This window comes from Branchiostoma floridae, unplaced genomic scaffold, assembly GCF_000003815.2.
Source record: "Branchiostoma floridae strain S238N-H82 unplaced genomic scaffold, Bfl_VNyyK Sc7u5tJ_1564, whole genome shotgun sequence".
In the NCBI taxonomy this organism is placed as follows: Eukaryota; Metazoa; Chordata; class Leptocardii; order Amphioxiformes; family Branchiostomatidae; genus Branchiostoma; species Branchiostoma floridae.
This window is the reverse complement of record NW_023365762.1, coordinates 48,222-66,461: the sequence shown is the minus strand read 5'-3', so window position 1 is coordinate 66,461 and position 18,240 is coordinate 48,222. Positions and strand designations below refer to the sequence as shown.

At 39.8% G+C, this 18,240-nt stretch overlaps 2 protein-coding genes and 1 long non-coding RNA gene across 3 annotated transcripts; 1 reads left to right on the top strand and 2 right to left on the bottom strand.

Annotated features, from left to right (window-relative positions):
- Positions 1-8: 8 nt before the first annotated feature.
- LOC118408285 lies at positions 9-8,622 on the bottom strand. The gene is made up of 10 exons (XM_035808971.1): positions 8,385-8,622; positions 7,990-8,055; positions 7,461-7,637; positions 7,062-7,220; positions 6,103-6,678; positions 5,710-5,952; positions 5,096-5,326; positions 4,858-4,953; positions 4,371-4,502; positions 9-3,942 (listed from the first exon to the last, which is right to left on the bottom strand). Exons 1-10 carry the CDS (start codon positions 8,560-8,562, stop codon positions 623-625), a joined length of 5,178 nt encoding a protein of 1,725 aa, XP_035664864.1. The 5' UTR covers positions 8,563-8,622; the 3' UTR covers positions 9-622.
- A 735-nt stretch (positions 8,623-9,357) lies between these two features.
- On the bottom strand, positions 9,358-12,529 carry LOC118408266 (tumor necrosis factor receptor superfamily member 10B-like). The gene is made up of 5 exons (XM_035808933.1): positions 12,466-12,529; positions 10,776-10,856; positions 9,891-10,139; positions 9,487-9,597; positions 9,358-9,374 (listed from the first exon to the last, which is right to left on the bottom strand). Exons 2-5 carry the CDS (start codon positions 10,804-10,806, stop codon positions 9,358-9,360), a joined length of 408 nt encoding a protein of 135 aa, XP_035664826.1. The 5' UTR covers positions 10,807-10,856; positions 12,466-12,529.
- A 1,112-nt stretch (positions 12,530-13,641) lies between these two features.
- LOC118408280 lies at positions 13,642-16,753 on the top strand. Its single transcript, XR_004830277.1, has 2 exons — positions 13,642-13,713; positions 14,461-16,753. It is a non-coding gene; the product is annotated as an uncharacterized LOC118408280 (long non-coding RNA).
- Positions 16,754-18,240: the final 1,487 nt, after the last annotated feature.

The window sequence follows — 18,240 nt, the reverse complement described above, 5'->3', positions numbered from 1 at the left end:
CGATAGGACAGAAGCCATTCTTATCTTCCGAACATGAACGAGTTTTCGTTTTAAATTATAGGAATTCAAATTATCTTTCTCCACTATATAGATAAAGTGATTAATAAGGGTGTTATTCCTCTCATGTTTTTTAATGGTAGGTACATTCTCTTTGAAAAACAGGTTAACTACATTGGCATGTGATAGCAATGGTATAAAACTCAGCAAAAAGGGTTCAACCTCGGATGAAAACAAGGACAGAGTAGGGTTCATTTTTTTCACCATAAGGAGATTCAAGAATCCTATGTTGAAAAAACAAAATGAGATGACATCCCCTCTTTCCAATTTTTCCGCCAAAATGAAATTTTGATTTCAATTTTTTGAAAACTCTTATCATAACTGCTCTTTGAACTATCACCTTCTCCATTTGCTTTAAGAAAAAGACAATGCATGTGACACTGCGCTCAAGTTAGTATTTTGTTCTATCAGTGCTACATGGTAGCACATCATCACGTTGTGACGGTGCCACGAGACGCAACGCATTTTATGCAAGACTAGACGCGCATATGGAGAGATACCCACCGATACACAACTCCGTATAGGTCAAATGGTTATACTGGGGGATGGAAGACATGGTATAAGGTTACGATCGGTTACCTTCGTGAGAAATCCGAACAGTCAGCTGCCCGACTTTCACAACAATCAACCCCCTCTCCCTCCTCAACTTCTCCAACTGTTGTTCTCCCCACCATACATTCTCCCCGTCTGATTCCACACCTTGAGTGCCGTCATACAGGAGTTCATCAGATAAAAGCCGTTGAGCTCGACCTTTGATAATTTCCACAAAATCCCTAACCCCTTCAGCACTGAACTTATTATAATGAAGCTTGATTTCCTTCATGGCAATGGTATGATTTAACCACGCGGCTATAATGGGGAGGGTGTTGTCATCGATGGCATTTGTATCAATATATACATTGGACAGTTTGGCAAGCTTGGAGAATGATTCAATCAGTGCCCCAACATCAACTAGCCTGTTATGACTAAGATCAACCTTTCTCAAGTTTTGACATGAGGTAAGAGCTTCAGTGAGACCATGCACTGCCACATCCCCAATGTCACTGCCACTGAGATCTACTTCTTCTAACAAAGAAAACTGTTGAAACATCTTCGTTAAGAGCATCGCGGTACCTACTGACCAGCCCCTTAGGCTAAGTCTAAGCTTCTTTAATGGATGTGGATCTTCATTCAGTTGGCTGATATGTTCATACCCTCTATCCTCCTGATAGCTGACACAAAGTGCTAACTCCTCCATGTTGGTAAGCTGTGAGAGGAACTGTAGTAAAATGAGGGCTTCAGTAACAGAAAATGTGGTGACATTGTCTAAAATACCTGTATGCATGAGGTCAAATTTTTTAACCTCTGTTCTGCTCCGGGGTCTGTTCAACAACAGATGTCTTAACTTCTCACTTACATCATTTCCTGCAATCTCTATCTTCAGCAACTGGGTAGATGTTTGTTGTAACAGTAATAGCAAAGCTCCCTTATTCAATAATCTGTTAAACGAAAGATCGACTTTGTTCAATTTTGGACATAAACCAAGACCTTTAGCAAGACCAGGAACAGCTTCATCATTGATGGTATTATGACTTAGATCTATCTCTTCCAAGTTGGGAAGAGAAGGTAAAAAGTCTCCCCTGCAAGACAATTCGTTATGACTAAGGTTCAACTTCTTCAGGTTTTGACACGAAGCGAGACCTTCAGCAAGACAGGGCGATGCTGCATCAACAATGCTGCCACCACTGAGATCTATCTCCTCTAATTTCGACATCTGTGGGAGGAACTCTTGCAAGAGTGTGACAGTAGCAACAGATAGAGGAACAACACCCGCCTCAGTGTTCTCTGCCGATAAATGCAATTTTACAACCTGGCTGGCGTCTGTTCTTTTTTCAAGGAGAGACACAATGTCATCACTTATGTTGTTTCCCGATATATCCACTTGTAACTGTTTACATCGCTCTAGTAGCAACAAGAGCAATGCTCCCTTATTGGAGATCTTGTTATTAGTGAGATTGACTGTCTTCAAATTCTCGCATAAATCAAGACCTTTAGCAATACGAGACACTTCCACATCGATGATATCATTGTGACTGAGATCTATCTCTTCCAATTTTGGGAGAGAGGGTAAGAAGCCTTCATTGATAGGAAACCCGTTGTGACTAAGGTTTACCTTCATAAGGTTCCGACACGAGCCAAGACCTTCAGTAATGCCAGGTACTGCCTCACCACGTAAGGCGTTGTGACTTAGATCTATCTCCTCTAGGTTGGGGAGGGATTTCAAGAGATGACCCCTTTTAGAGAACTTGTTATGGCTAAGGTTTATTTTCTTTAAGTTCTGACATGAACGAAAACCATCAGCCAAATTAGAAACTGACTTGTCACGGAGGGAATTATGGCTAAGGTTTATTACCCTCAACTTGGGTAACGCCGGTAAGAAGTCTCCGCTACCAGTCAAGTTATTATAACTCAGGTCCAGCCTCTTCAGGTCCTGAAAAAATCCGAGACTTTCTGCCAAACCTGGCACTTCCTCACGACCAAGGTAATTGTGACTGAGATCTATCTCCTCCAGGCAATGCTGGAAAGGCATTTCTACCACAAGGAAATAAGGAAGTTTCACAATCTTTAAGTTCCTACATGATGCAAGGCATCTTCTTGCGTTTGTTTTCATTTCTTGTGTCCATATCCTATTGCATCGGACTGCTAATGAGGTGAGGGATGGGGTAAATAGAAAATATTGGGCAATTTCTATAAACGCCTTCGAATTGATTCCTTCCTTTTTAATGCTTAGTGCTTGCAGCGAGGGGCTACACAAAAGGTACTTCTGAATATGTTTAACTTGTAAGACACTGTCAGTTCTCTTAAAGTTTAGTGTATCGACATCTGTTGTGTCAGTCGGGAATAAAAGCAGATAACTTAAACAACGGATTTGATGGTTATGACTGATACTTTGGGGACTTCCGCGTCTGCAGAATGGGTACATATTTTGCAAGTCTTCACTTTTTATGTTGTTTGGGAGCTGTATCTTGGTAATAATTGATTTCTTGGATATGACATTTTTCAGGCTGTGGAGTCCATGGAAGGAAATTTCTGGGGAAGAAGATAAATCAAGGGTTTTCTCTGGGAAAAAGCATTTCACTTTGGGTGTAAGTATGTCAAATTGTTTTGACTCCGCAGCTATAGTAACGGCGTACAATAAGTGGTCAAATTCCCCTTGTTCAGTGTCTGCCTTAATTAGTAAGTCTACATATTGCATCAGCAGGTTCGTATGGCTGTCGGACTGGCCAAGTAGGTGGGCTACACAGTAGCAGCTGAGTTGAAGACTGTGTGATTTTTTAACGAAATCCCTGAACTGTTTCTCATGGTCAGCCTTAGTTTTAAAAATGTGTGCTATCCACATTGCAATAAGAAATTGCCGTATGTAGTCATGCACAAACTGGAAAGAACCACTGCTAACGCTGCCCGTAGATACTGACTGTAAAAGTCCAAAACTAGATCGCCGAATATCATCCCATTCTAGTTGATTGTGATGAACAAGATGTTGCTGATATTTTGTTTCATTCTCGTAAGCTGCCTTTCCCAACACGAGGCAGTGACTTTCATAGATAGACTCAAAATCACTAATTTTGAGTTTTGCTAAGCAGAAGTGTTTTGCACATACTTTGGTAACAAATTCTACAAAAGCTGCTAGAGTGTCGGGAAAGCATTTATAGTGTTTCCAGTATTCACATAGGTAGGAGTGGAAAAACCTGTCCCTGATGAGGTGCTTGACTAGTAGGTTACTTGGCCAGCTCTCCTGGATTATCCTTGTCGTGTTCTCATCAGTCTTGAAGAAGTCCTGGAGACAGTCATTCCAGGCCAAGGCGTCTTCACCGGTTGGATACATGGAGGTGATGCTTTGTGACCCTGACAGAAAGGAAAATAAAATTTTACGAGTAAGATAACCTATCGAAAACTTATCTTATACGGTTGTTTTTTAATCGGAGTATCTTAGAAAGCAGTTTACATCAGGGTCATTAACCCTTTCTGAATTCTGACGATGGTAGATTCCGTCTTCCTGCCACCTTTGATTCACTCCTGACGTCATCACACTTCAGGTTTCCGGAAAGTCAGCACAGTAAATCAGACATCTGATAAAGGTCGACGAGACTGACTGAAGAGTCACAGCGTTTCATTGTATGGATTCTACCATGGATTCTACCAACAAAGATGGGCTTTCATTCGAAAAAAATGTGTTGTATTTGAATGAAAATGATAATTTGATTCCAATCATGTCCATGAAACACTTATTGAATGGATAAGAGTCGACAACAGCTCCAGTATTTCCGACTTACCAGACTCTAGAGATGGGCGCTCATGTTCTACAGAAAACGCTCCTCCTGCCATATTACCATGATGGAAACCACCTGGAGCTGATGACTCACTGTCCGTGTCATCTGATAAACTTTCATTGGATCTTTCGTCGCCTAAGGTCAAAAGGAAAGTATGTTGTTATGGCTGTGTTGTTATGGCTGTAGTATTCATCTCAACTATATAAAAATGATCATTTACTGATTCTCTCTCTCTCTCTTAGGTACAATTACATGCACCATTATAAGTCAGTTACTCGATAGATAAGAGTTCGTTTCAGTAGAACTCCAGAAGAATTCCATTCTCTCCTACGAGGATTCCGAATCCCCCTGGATTCTAATATCCCCTGTGTTATACAATATTTATTTATTTATTTATTTGCAAATCCATGCCCGTAGGCTAATTGCAATGATACAGACAGTAAATAACCCCCATCATTGGAAGCACCACTAGTACTAGTGCAAGACTTACCGCCAGGCCGGTCTGTATCCATGTCCTCACTTCGTTTCTCTTTTGCAGTCTCAAAGGTTGCTGATGCTGCAAAAAGCTGACCAGACTCCACTGCATCTACATATCAAAATAGACATGAGTTTTAACAGAAAAAGAAATTGCATTTAGTAATATTGTAGAGGATCAACTAACTACTCACATCACCCGCCTCCTATTGGATCGTTGGGGCACCATGACTGAACAAAGAGGATGCGATTACCTGCCACCTCGTGTATCCCAGCATCCCTCAGGGCTTGCACCAACTGGTCCAGAGTGACGTCACCATCGTTCCTTTCTATCCAATCATGTATCAGTTGGCGAGCGCGGAGGTAAGGGGGCAGTCTGTCTGTGAGGTCCCGGATGTAGTCAGTTTTGAAGCCAAGAGTTGTAGCCAGCCGCTCCCACATTGAACCCAAATGGTCAGCAATTGTGTACAGCTGTGTGTCTACTTCTGCAAATCATGTACGACAGATATAGATCAGGGCACTATAGTGTTGTATCTGTGCCAGTTGCCTGATATGTAATCTTGTCTGCATCGTCTGTCATTGAGATATAACAGTACAGTGCAAATGTAATATCTACTCACCACCTAAATGACACATAATCGTGTGCCTGACCCCACCTATGGCTACAATTAGATCTATGAACTGCCAGGTAAACATTACAAGGTAAAATGATATCAGCAAACAGAAGGAATCTGACTTCCTGTCCTGGCTTTGCTGATAAAAGTTCTGACCAGGCAAAACAGAAAATTGTCTCAGTCAAAAACGCCAAAGCTCTAAACAGCCTTTACAACCTTTGCCCGACCTGATATCAATTTTTTGTGTACAGTACCTGATTTTATTGTTTCCGTCATGAAGCTGGCTCCTGTTCCCTGTTCATCTGGCTCTTCCTTCACCTGTATGGTGCCTTCACCACCTGACACCTGCCGCCCAGTGTCGCCTGTATCATCACCATGGTAACCCAGAGGCGTGTCGTCGTCACCATGGCTACTACTTGGTGCAGTGGGACCCTGTCCTGGATGTTCCCGAGATGGACCCGGATGTTGAGAGCCTTGGCCCGTTGAGCCACTTGGGTCTGGGTACGAAATTGAACATGGTCTTTTTTTTTTTAAATTCTCAGCTTATATTAATCTAAGGAGTTATAATGCACTCAACACCTTTTCAAGTCGGACAGATGATGTAAAGGATAAAGAAAAAAAATGAGGCAACAAATGTGATGACATACCCTGATCTTGGAAGTCATCTTCCCCTGTAGCAGAGTAGGAAACTCGGACATCTATGTACAAGTCTGCTCCTCCCTCTGCTGCCCTCATGTCGTCTGTGATCAGTTCCTGGGTTAGGGTGTCAGACAGGCTCCCGTCACAGTACCCGTGCCAAAATGTGTCATAGCAGCCGGCATCGGGGAAGTCGAGGTGGCAAAATACACATCCTCGCTCTGCCTTTATGAGAGCAGCTTGAAATCGAGCGAAACAATCTGCCATTTTGTAATAAAATTCTTTATTTTTTGGATCAAGTACTTTGTCTCTAAAAAGAATCTGAGCCACTTCTGCAATTTTTTCTCTAACCCTGACTTTTATTCTCAACTTTACCCAGGTCTGCAATTTTGACTGAAGAATTTCTCTGACCTCATCATCAGGCACTGCTGCTGCAATAGGTTCAAATGATTTCACGCATCTGTCAAACTCATCATAGTCCTGAACAGTTTTCTTGTCAAAAATTCTTTCACCAGTCTCGAGTACAGTGTGATAAATGGTGTTTTTATCATGAGGTAGGTCATGTGTACCTTTCTTGCCCTTTTCATCTGTAAAATGTGAATAAAAACATAATAGGATATAAATAAAAGTATGTAGGATATGAATAATTCAAGGTAACAAGTGAAATTTCGCGGACATTCTTGTACAACTAGGTATGGTGATTAATAGAATTTCAATTTGGTATTCAATGACGAGTACATGGTATATACTGGATGTTACATAATGATTCATAATTTAGAAAAATGCCCCTTTATTCTAATTTGTGCTTAACATCTACGAAGGAACACTATGTAATACCAACTCTTGTATGTCAAGCGGTCTGTGAGTGAGTGAGTGAGCGAGTGAGTGAGTGAGTGAGTGAGTGAGTGAGTGAGTGAGTGAGTGAGTGAGTGAGTGAGTGAGTGAGAGTGTATCTTTATAAATGATGTACCTTTTACAGACACAAGTTTCCCTCTTGCCTCAGGTTCAGGCTTTATCTTTGCTTGCAATCTTGCAGCTTTACTCTGTGTGTGATTACCCCGGTTTCTTATTTTCTTTCTCTTTCGTTGTTTTTTGTCTTTGACATCTGATTGTTGCATGGAAGGAAATTCTAGAGAAAATGATTAACGTCAGAAACGTATTAGTATCATGGTTGCGTTCTCATACAGATCCTATATACCATAACTAATATCATCATGGTATTGAAAAACTGACGCCGCCATTTTTTGTCTACCCCAAATATATTCATCTAGAATATGGAGTCAGCTGTAAACACACAGATCTAGATCTGACTTCGAAGAGAACGAAAAATAATTGAACAATTAAATAATGCACATCTAAACTAACGCACCTTTGTGAAACTTTGATTCTTCCCTACTTGTTGAAGTTGACGGTTCATGGTATTGACCTGGCAATGAAGTTGTTGCCGTTGGCTCAGAACTTTTAGATGTCCTCGACTTTGCTTGTTGTGTCCTGGTACCAATCTTTCCCGTTTCCTGCTCATTTGAGTTTCGTCTCTCGATGCCGTCTGATTTTAAGGGTATAAATTTAGAAAACGTGTCTTCATTTTGCTTTTGATATATATTGTTTGGCACAATAGTTATACCGAAGTAGATCGACTTCACCATGTGTTAGATAGGGCCTTGAAAAGGTAATGTTTATTGCACATTAATAAAAGACACAATTCTATATTATAGTTTAGAATACAAAAAGTGTACTGAATAAATGTGCTTCCTGTTAACGTGGGTAATAATACCAGCATTAGAAAGGTTTACCAATTTACCCATGCTTTTCAGTGCAACTAGGCATTACTGTTATGTTGTGTAAGGGTGCTATATAGCGAGGATGTGCAGGATCCAACAAGATAGATGCATATTTACCAGTAACGTATGTGGGTTTCTTTGCGCTGATGTTAACTTCTTGACCGTCGTATCTGTGAAGCTCATCTATGGGTAAACAAAATGGGTTACTTTTCTACAATATTTAAAAAACACAAATAAAGTAACCCTGGGTTATTCTATCAGTTGCACCATACAGAACTCTAAGGTAAATTTAAAAATGGTTTGCCGAGTACCTATCTCATTTCTACGTTTTGAATTAGATGAATAATTGCAATTGTAATATTGCAATTGTAATATATGAGTGTTTAAAAAAATCTTCTTTCTACTTTTAAAATTACTTAGATTATTGCAAACATTTTGTTATCGATGTGTCAATAACATTAACAGTACACAATAATATTCAAGGTTACTAGAATACCACCATGAATGACTACCTGCAGTCTGTTGAAACCCTCCCTTCCTCAAAGCGTCTGCCAGCTTCACTTTACAGGCCTTTTTGCCACGCCTATCTCTCCACAGCTCCAGGGCCTGTAACGCCTGGTGCTCTTTGTCGTAAGGTGATCTGAGAAGGATGCCATGTATGTCTTGTGCTGTTAGGGTCAGTTGCTTCATTGCAAACTTCACCCAGCAGGACGCTACACATTTGGCAACTAGTGGGAAATACCGGTGGCTAGGGGTTCCTGGTCCTAGAAAAGTGGTAACAGGAAATTTGTTGCACTCCATGGTTTGATTCAAATAGTCTTTAAGGTTTAGCTAAGTTGACATTTGACCTTAGAAAATAACTAATTTGATTAGATAAAAGCTACAGATCATTAGAAGATATCAAGTTGCGCAAACGTGAGTTTGTAGCTTTTATCTACTCTCCAAGCAGAGGTTAGGCTCCGGCTGTTTTTTAACGTTTTTTTAGTCGTTTTTATCGGACTTTCTATTTTGTCATTTTTTTTGTTGTGTCCGGCCTAACACAGGTTTTGACACAGCAAGATATAAAAAAAAGAATAGAAAGCCGATACAAACGACTAAAAAAACGTTAAAAAAACAACCGGAGCCTAACCTCTGCTTGGTTTTGACACAGCAAGATATAGAAAATATTGAAAGCCCGATAAAAACGACTAAAAAAAACGTTAAAAAAACAGCCAGAGTCTAACCTCTGCTTGGAGAGTAGCTTTTATCATTATGCACATGAAAAACATAGCTTCAAGGTAGCGGTATGTACCAAAGTGTTGTATTTTCTCATGTTTGGGGCAATAAAACTTGACGACTTCATTCATATGGCCGCAAAATTCAGATTAAGAATTCTTTCATGCCCATTTATCAATATTCGTTACGGCTCCATTCTTTTTTTTAATTTACCAATGAGAAAACATTGGAAGATCAAAATCAATAAAGGATGATGATGAAAATGCCAATTTAGCCAACCTCAAAACCTTAAAGTAAAGTTAATATTAATCTTAAATGTCTACGTTTTAAAATAAACTAAATATTGACTCCACACCTAATTAATAAATAGGAGACAAACGTCTATAATGTAACATTTACCCGCATAAAGACCATTCTCCATTGAAGACACATTTGAGTCCTCTGATGAATCTACTTCGTTGGCCTTCTTTGCTTTTCTTTTTCTCTTCTTTTTATGTGTGCTTGTCTTGCCTAAAATATAAAACCTCAAAGTTATTCCTTATTGTTTATATTTGCATAATATAGGATGAGAAATTTGATGTTCATATTAAAAATGCGATCAGAAGAAAAACACTCTGCACGCATGTATTTAATGAAATTAAGATTGTACCAACTGTTGGGACGGAGATAAACTTCTAAAATGACACGCAGTGAATGCATGTTTTTTTTTTTCACTTATTAGATTGTCGCACAATTAAAGGTGTAACATTGACATAAGTAAAAATCGGATACTCTGGGTTTATATTGATAAACGGAGAACTTACCTTCTAATTTCTCAGCAGTCAGCCTTTCTTTAATATCGACGAGCGCCTGCTGCAGAACCTGTAGAGTAGCTTCCATCCCCTTCCTGTTTCTCCACTTGTGCAGCATTTCCCTGCACCTGCGGTCCTGGTCAGGCCCATCGGTTCGAAGTACTTTTATCTCGTTCTCGCTGAATCCCAGCTTCCGGGCCAGGTTGTCCCAATTGTGACTGGCCTCTGCTATCACATCGTCGAAATATTCCTGAACGTCGACTGGAATATTGATTAAAGGGAATGTCATCACCATGCAGACAAATGAGGTCATGAAATAAGTTACAAAGTAAAAAGTCCCGATTGAATAAGACTAAAATGACATTTGATCCCCATTAAAACAATCATATAATAATTTTGACAAATTGAAAACAAGGGTTGAAGTTGCCCACAGTTTAAAAAAAAATCAGAAAATGTTATTGCACATCGAATCGTATAAATCAAACATCCAGCTCTTGATTCCTGCTGTAGAGTTATCAAGTGAATTTTTGCCTGTGACGTCACATAAAGCACGGCATCCGGTTTCGGAACCTGGTACCGCAAAAAATGTTGTTTTGAGAAGCAAACAGTGCATGATCATCGTAAAGTATATACCATTGCAGGATTCCATAATGCTTGATTTTTTTCTGCTTCTCAAATATTTTTCTAGTTTGTGTCACGTTCCGAACTGGCTGCCGCGTTTTACTATGATGTCGCGGGTGGAAATTAATTTGCCTGGCGACAGGAATGAATAACATTCTATAATTTTTAACTCTTTTGTTCATTTACTTATAGTGTTATGGCTGAAAGCAATCCGGAAATGCTGAATCTTGGACACATAACCGCTCAAAGAATTGAACAATAATTGCTAAATCTTACCAATGTGAGGAGAATGTTCTCCCTCAGCCATGATGAGTTAGTGCGGTGTCAGGTGGAGTTTAGCATACGTATGACAAAACCCTGAAACATCAACATCATCTTTTCAGCATAGGGTATATATTAACACATTTTCACGCGTTTTCTTGTGTGTAAAGTCTCATTGATGTATTACTCCGAGTATGCATCCTTAAAGAGATCCAAGCAACAACAAAAACAAACAAACAAAAACAAAACGGCTGTATGGACGCGTATTTTCAGCGGTGAGAAATTGAGGAAATTAGCAGGTAAAGTTTGTCAGCCGCGCGCTAGGTCGGAGGTACACAGTCCTAGGTTCTGAGTAGTGCGGCTGTACACTAACAGCAAAAAAGTGCATTTTGCGGGGATTGAACTTTCATGGGCACGAATCTAATAAAGATGTAATTTTTCTGGAAATGTTCTACTTTCTATTGCAAGAACTTTTATTCTGCAATTGAAAAAAAAATATGTCCTCAAAATCTGACCAGTGAAACGAATTTTACGACATCTATAACTGCACTTATTCACAATCCGCAAGAGGCGCTTTCCTTCCGTCCTCCACTGACCGCATTACTCAGGACAAAGTTTCGCTAGAATGCCAAAAACTCGCAACTCAATCCCGTCAGAAATACAGAAGTTTTCATTTCAAATGAACAAAGTCTTCTACGTTCCACAACCTTCTTTCAATTCTTCCGTAAATGTTTCGACGACCGTCTGTTGCCTTCATCGGTACCGTGAAATGGAACAAATACTATTGGTGCGATATGAACGATAGGCAGAGTCAGTGCAATCCGAACTTAACCTATTGTATTGTGACTAAGAATATTCATCTCATTTTTCAATATCAGCAAACACACGCTTTTGTGGTCCAAACCAATGTTTGGAGATTGCAGTCTAAATACACAATGAACACGAAAGCAATCTTGACGTTTTCACTTCCGCACTAATAAAAACTAGCATCAGTACGATAAACTAAATGTTAACGTACTGACATCAAAGGACCAATCTAAACAATCAGTGGTTATGTAGCATAGAAAATGTTCAACGTCAACGCACTTTTCACAAAACAGCGTATTTTTCATTCATGATTACGTCACTGGGAATGCACAGCGCTGGGGAATCCCCTGTCAATGTAACCCGGAAGTAAGGGCCCTCCCCCCTCCCACCTGAGCAAAGTTTGTCACAAGTTTACCTGTCAATTTTAATAGCACTATGTTTTGCATAATCACAAATTGTACAGACATCACAGCCGTCTACGAAAGTCACAATTACATATTGTGCAGGGCAATAAATACGGAAGAATGCTTCATACGAATGTACTGGGTATGATCGATCTTTCTAAGAAAAATCTTTGTGCCACTCACACTTTGTCGGTTTCTCACAACGTCTAAGATAGTTCATTTGCTTCTCCGCTGCGAAACTATTTGTCTACATCGCGGCGAGTAAGAGAGAGCATTGGAATTTTGGTCCCCAAAACCCTAGTTTTCCAGGGTCCCACAGGAAAAAGATCAAAGCTGGCCAAAGTACAACATAACAGTTTTTGACGAGTACCATATGAAATCTAACATTTGTATGTAGAGGAAGCCTGAATGCAGCTTCATTTGAGAAAGAGAGAACCCTTAAACTTGTCATGTACAGATAAAGCTATGTTGATGTCACAGAATTAATGCCATACCTGGATAAAAGTAGGCTTTGTACTACCTCGCACCACCCTGCCATCTTGTATCCATAGACCATGGTATCCTGTGCACGAGACCAAAGCGCCTCTGGCGATTATATTCTGAACTGCAGTGAAAAGAAACTTATAACTTGGTTTATTCATGGTTCCATGGTTTATTGTCTTCATAGCATTCTGAGATAACTACGATACTCTATTGGCTTCCATAGGAACATTTTTCCGTGATCCATTTTGAACACTTGCAAAAGTTATATATATCCCCTACGCGTCTCTGTGCTCATTAAGAATTCATCTCATACACAGTGTCCTGCGTGTGCTTTGTTTCACCATTCGTCGTCACAAAGTGCCCTGAGTTCGAGAATTACAACCCGGAAGTGTACAGCCCACAGACGTTTCGCCCAGGTGAGGCCGAATTCTTATTCTATCTGTATCTATGTGCTATAGTATTGTTCCTAAATAGACAGTTTGAATGTTTGTGGGCTCCTAATGTTATAGATCTGGATGTTACTTAGTTCTAATTAAATCTAAAATCTGATTTGGCTTAAAACTGCGTTGCTATTTGAGTTATGTTAGTCAATTACGTTTGTGGCATTTCTGGGACTCTTCTTCGTGAAGGAAAAGTCCCTGGAGACATTTAGGAGCAATATCCTCTGTTCAACAGACTTCAACAGGCACAGTGATGTCCTATGTCTTCATATTGTATGAAGCATATTAAACCATAACTTAAAAGAGACGGTCTGTTGAATTGGGCTTGGCCGTGTGACACAATCAAACAAAGGTTCACTTACATGTAGCTCACTTGTGCTTGTAACTCCACTTTACAAGCCTCCTTCTCTGAGACTTCTGGAGTTTTGATACACTAAAACTCCATTTCCCGTAACACAGAACCCATGTTGAAAATCGCAAATCGGCGCTCCACCACTGAAATTAAATGACTGCTCCCACCCCATACAAGTACCGTTTTCACTTACAAGAGGTTAACGGTGGTCACCGTGATGCAGTTAGAAGTGAGCTATGAGACGTCTCCTGTCTCCTGAGAGAGACCGGTAACCACTTACAAGTGGCTCAGAGAGACGAGTCTCCGTCTCTCCGTCTCCGTCCTGTACAATGATACCACGCACAGATACTCGCGAGACTTCGTTGACGGTACGAGATTTAGGGGCTCGGAAATTTGGTATCTGAACCCCGGATTGTTGCCTCGTTTGACGGCCAGCAGCTGATCAAGTCGACCGATTCCATGGCGAGGTAAGCACCTTTTACTGATCATTTTGAAGTTAATAATCACTGCAACCCTCACTCGTTTGCCTTGTGAGTTTTTTTGTGACAAAGTGTGCGCGCTTCGGCCAGGCGCGGGTGAAGGGGGAGGGGGGTGGTACACACCACCACCAGTAGAAAACAAAAACAACAAAACAATAATATTGTACATGTGATTGTGCTGATCGCAAGAATAGCCCACTGCTGTTGTTACTGGCCTGTTATAGCGGTCATTAAGCCCATGCATTTACAGTATTCAAATCAATTCACCTCAAACATGTAGTAAGACCATGAGTCGGATATACGATCGTTTCGATTCAAATTTTATCTCGATTTTGAGCTGTTCACTTTCAGAATCAAAATCAACCTGAATATACCAGAGAAATTGACACTCGTGTAGCATGTGGCAAGATGCAGAAAGCGCTATAGAGTACAAATGTATGTGGCATGACCATGAGAACATTTCCAAATCATAATGTTTGTCTCCTTGTGTATCAATTGAATGAATGGTCACAGATACAACCTTTGTCATTTTATTATAATCCACATATAGCTGAATTGTCTCCAAAGTTTCTTGTCTCTCTCAAGTGTCATTGCATTTTCCCAAGGGTAGTCAGCTGTTTTGGAAATGTAAGGAATCTCTTTGTACAAACTATAATTCTTTTTATGAATAATGCCTCAACATCTATGATATCCTCTGACAGACATGAGTGAAAAACAAATGAAATTGTTTTCCAGGTTGGAATCCACCCTGAAGCCTATTGAAGACATACACGAGATCACAAGATGGCGGCAGAGTGACCTAGAATGGACCAATCCTGTTCGATCATGCTCTATTTTGAACACCTCGGTCAAAAACAGCGCCTGTCGGACAGAACTGTTCGCTTCCACTATTTAGCTGATAATAACGACTGACTTCAGTTTAGCTTTTTTTCACCCTGACCTCCTCACAGACCGGGTTGAAAAAAAATGTGCTGACTTCTTTGTTGAAGGTCACATCCACTGAGTACAGTCATCTGAGGAGGGGGCTGATAAAGTTGTGGTAAGGGCTTTAATTTCAATCAAAGTGGAAGCGGGAGGCCACGCATATCATTACCTTGTTTGTGAGCAGAAGTGTCTGGTTTCTGACATACAGTCAATGCACATGAAAACCAGGGTACACCTATTTGTTACTGGGTTTCTACTGCGTTTGCTGCATGCATAACAGCGGCATGCTCATGATAAAAGCGAAATCAAGAAGAAAGCAGCTCAGGCACTCGTGGAGAGGGAGCTTGTACTATGCACCAACTAATGGGACACTTCTACAAAGTCTGCCAGTGCAGAGTCCCGTGTCTTATACATACCCTGCTCTACATGTGCATCCTGCCCACCAACAATGTAAAGCTAATTGCAGTGGCTCTCCCTCCCACAGTACCTATACATGGTGGGTTTAGTCTTCAACAAAGAATAGCATAGCATTTTTCTTTGGCCATTTCTGTTCAATGATGATGATTTCTGTTCAACTGGGTATTCGAATTAGAATAGGGGTTGCATCTTGTTCTATTTGTTCAATATGACGTTCGATCGGGATTTGTCCATGATGACTCCCTTGCGAAACTGAATGACCTCGACGTTGAGGAAAGAAAGCAATACCTTTCAATAATACAACGTGTGTCATGCCAAAGGTAATTTTATATCTAACTAAAGTAAAGGGACGTTATTACATTTATTGGTGTCAATAATCCTACATGTTCTGGAAATGTTTTGTAACATCTAGTACTTTGGAAAGGTTTTAGTAGCTTACTAATAGGAATGTTTTTTTTTTATGAAGACAGATGCCATTTTGATATTAGTGTTGTTGAGATCTTTTAAAGCATGTATATGTCATATATACATCCTTTGATTCCTGTGTTTGTAGATATTTTCAAAGCATAGTAAGCATGCCTGTATATTATAGTCTTACTGTATTTATAACTTCCAGTGCATACCGTATGCTTGGTAGTGTTGTTTATGTATTCAGGTGAGCTTTTAGAATACAGACATGAATGAACTGATGCATATGACTTTGGACAGGTGTTTGAGTAAGTGTACATGTGAATTTTCTCCTGGTAGGAAGCAGGAGATGGTGCTGTTTATGCAAGTCACACCTGTCTAGAATGATCAGACCACTGGCTTTAGTTGTTCACACTGAAGAACCACATGCTTGTAGAAAAAGATGAAATTGTTAGAAATCTTTGGGCAAAATGGATTCGGATACAGTCGAATCCGGGCCCATATTTTGCCATATCCTTGAGGGATGCGATCAGATAAGGGCAGATGCGATTGGTTATGGATCTAAAATCTGACATTCGCCGGGTTCCGTACTTGTTTGGATATGGAAAAAATATGAAATACGTATCTTTTGCAGCTGCGATAGAGGTCATATCCTTGCTGTAAAATACACTTAAATGTCTGTAATTTTCCGTATCCTAACCAACACGCAAATCCCCACATTTGCCTGCGAATGCGCAGATACGAAAGGATTTTCCACCTTCTTAACCGAATCAGAAATCTGAATCACCCTGTATTTGCAATGTATTCGCAGATACGAAATTCAGAATTTTTGGATCCTAACCAAATTCAAAAGCAGTATCCCCCCACATTTGCAACGTGTATACAGATACAAAATGGGGATTTTCCTGGATCTGAACCAAATGTTAACTGTGATTTGAATGCTGTCAGTGTAGAAACATGTATATGATACAATGTACCTAAGTGTGTTCATATATAGGATAATATCAGACATGACTTCTTTCCTTGTTGACTATGATTTTAATGCTGGCAGTGTTATACTAGATAATCATTTGTACTTAAGTACATGATATTGTTAAAACACAACCTGTACATATTGACTGTGGCTAGGTTAAAAATGATATGCTGTCCCAAATGCATTTTATTACTTGTAAGAGCTGTGTGCAAAGTGCTTGTATTGAGCCCTATTGTACATACATCTTTAATGAAAGATGTTAACAGCTGTTGACAATTCAATAAATAAAATTTCCTGTTATCCAGTCACTGGCCTCAGAACTGCCTGTATTCGGTAGCAAAAAATTAACAATATTTTGATACCCTAACATACATACATACATACATACATAATCATACTCTATCAAGTTGTATCATTAACAAAGTTCCATTTCCAGCATGATCTATTATTCGTCAGGTAAGGTCCCTATCACTCCAGTCTCTGATTCAATGAAGTTCTTTAGTGAAAGGACGGCCTCTTCTCATGTTTGCTTCTGGGACCAAAGTAGCAGTTTACCGGCTGGTTTGCAATGTCGAGTAACATGGCCAGCAAGGCTTTACCAACGTCACAACAGATCTTTGTTTCCTGTGTGTTCCTGCCAATGTTTGTTGTATTCTCCCAGCAGAGGTTGAGTCTGGGATTCTAGTACTGTAAATGCAGGTGGTTTAATGGTTTTTCGGGGTGGCCACTTCACCGCGAACTTAAAACCACCACGACCATTTTTCCATGGAAGTAAGAGACTATGGTGCGTGGTACAGCGAACTTAAAACCACCGCAAAAAGTCCTTTTTCCCGCTACCTCGAAATTAAATCCCCGAACTTAAATACATTTACAGTAGTGGCTAAATTTGGTCCTCTGGGTCAAAATTAGATATTGAAAACAATGTCCAATTTTCTTCAACATTATTTGGTGCGGAATGGTTCCCCGACATTATATATACAACTTATTTGTCGAAAAAGCTAAATTTGGTCTTCTGGGGCAAAATCTACATTTTTCGCAAAAAAAATATCACGAACCAATGTCCGATTTTATTCAAACCAACATTATTGGGTGCGGAATGGATCCCTGACATAATGTATACAACTTATATGTCGAAAAAGCTAAATTTGGTCTTCTCAGCCAAAATATGCATTTTTCGCCAAAAAAATTAATATCGCGAAACGATGTCCGATTTTATTCAAACCAACATTGTTGGGTGCGGAATGGATCCCTGACATAATGTATACAACTTATATGTCGAAAAAGCTAAATTTGGTCTTCTCAGGCAAAATATGCATTTTTCGCCAAAAAAATTAATATCGCGAAACGATGTCCGATTTTATTCAAACCAACATTGTTGGGTGCGGAATGGATCCCTGACATAATGTATACATCTTATATGTCGAAAAAGCTAAATTTGGTCTTTTCAGCCAAAATATGCATTTTTCGCAAAAAAAATTAATATCGCGAAACGATGTACGATTTTATTCAAAATAACATTATTGGGTGCAGAATAGTTCCCCGACATCATATATACAACTTATTTGTCAAAAAAAGCTAAATTTGGTCCTCTGGGACAAAATCTGCATTATTCGCAAGAAAATTACATTTCATAAAACAATGTCCGATTTTCTTCAAACCAACCTTATTGGTTGCGGAATGGTTCCCTGACATAAATGTACGCGACTTATTTGTCACAAAGCTTAAGTTTGGAAGCAGCAGAACTGGCGCATGGCCTGTGACTCTTGTTGAACTTTTACTTTTGATCAAAACGC

Bases quoted from the DNA above. Each gene is read 5' to 3' on its own strand.
- LOC118408285 (XM_035808971.1), bottom strand. From the start codon at position 8,562: ATGAAGCAACTGACCCTAACAGCACAAGACATACATGGCATCCTTCTC. The intron at 6,679-7,061 runs GTACATCATTTA...CACATTTTACAG, and splicing joins GAAACTTGTGTCTGTAAAAG to ATGAAAAGGGCAAGAAAGGT. The intron at 5,953-6,102 runs GTATGTCATCAC...TTTCGTACCCAG, and splicing joins AGATGACTTCCAAGATCAGG to ACCCAAGTGGCTCAACGGGC.
- LOC118408266 (XM_035808933.1), bottom strand. From the start codon at position 10,806: ATGGCTGAGGGAGAACATTCTCCTCACATTG. The intron at 10,140-10,775 runs GTAAGATTTAGC...TCAATATTCCAG, and splicing joins AGAACATTCTCCTCACATTG to TCGACGTTCAGGAATATTTC. The intron at 9,598-9,890 runs GTAAGTTCTCCG...TTTATATTTTAG, and splicing joins GACTGCTGAGAAATTAGAAG to GCAAGACAAGCACACATAAA.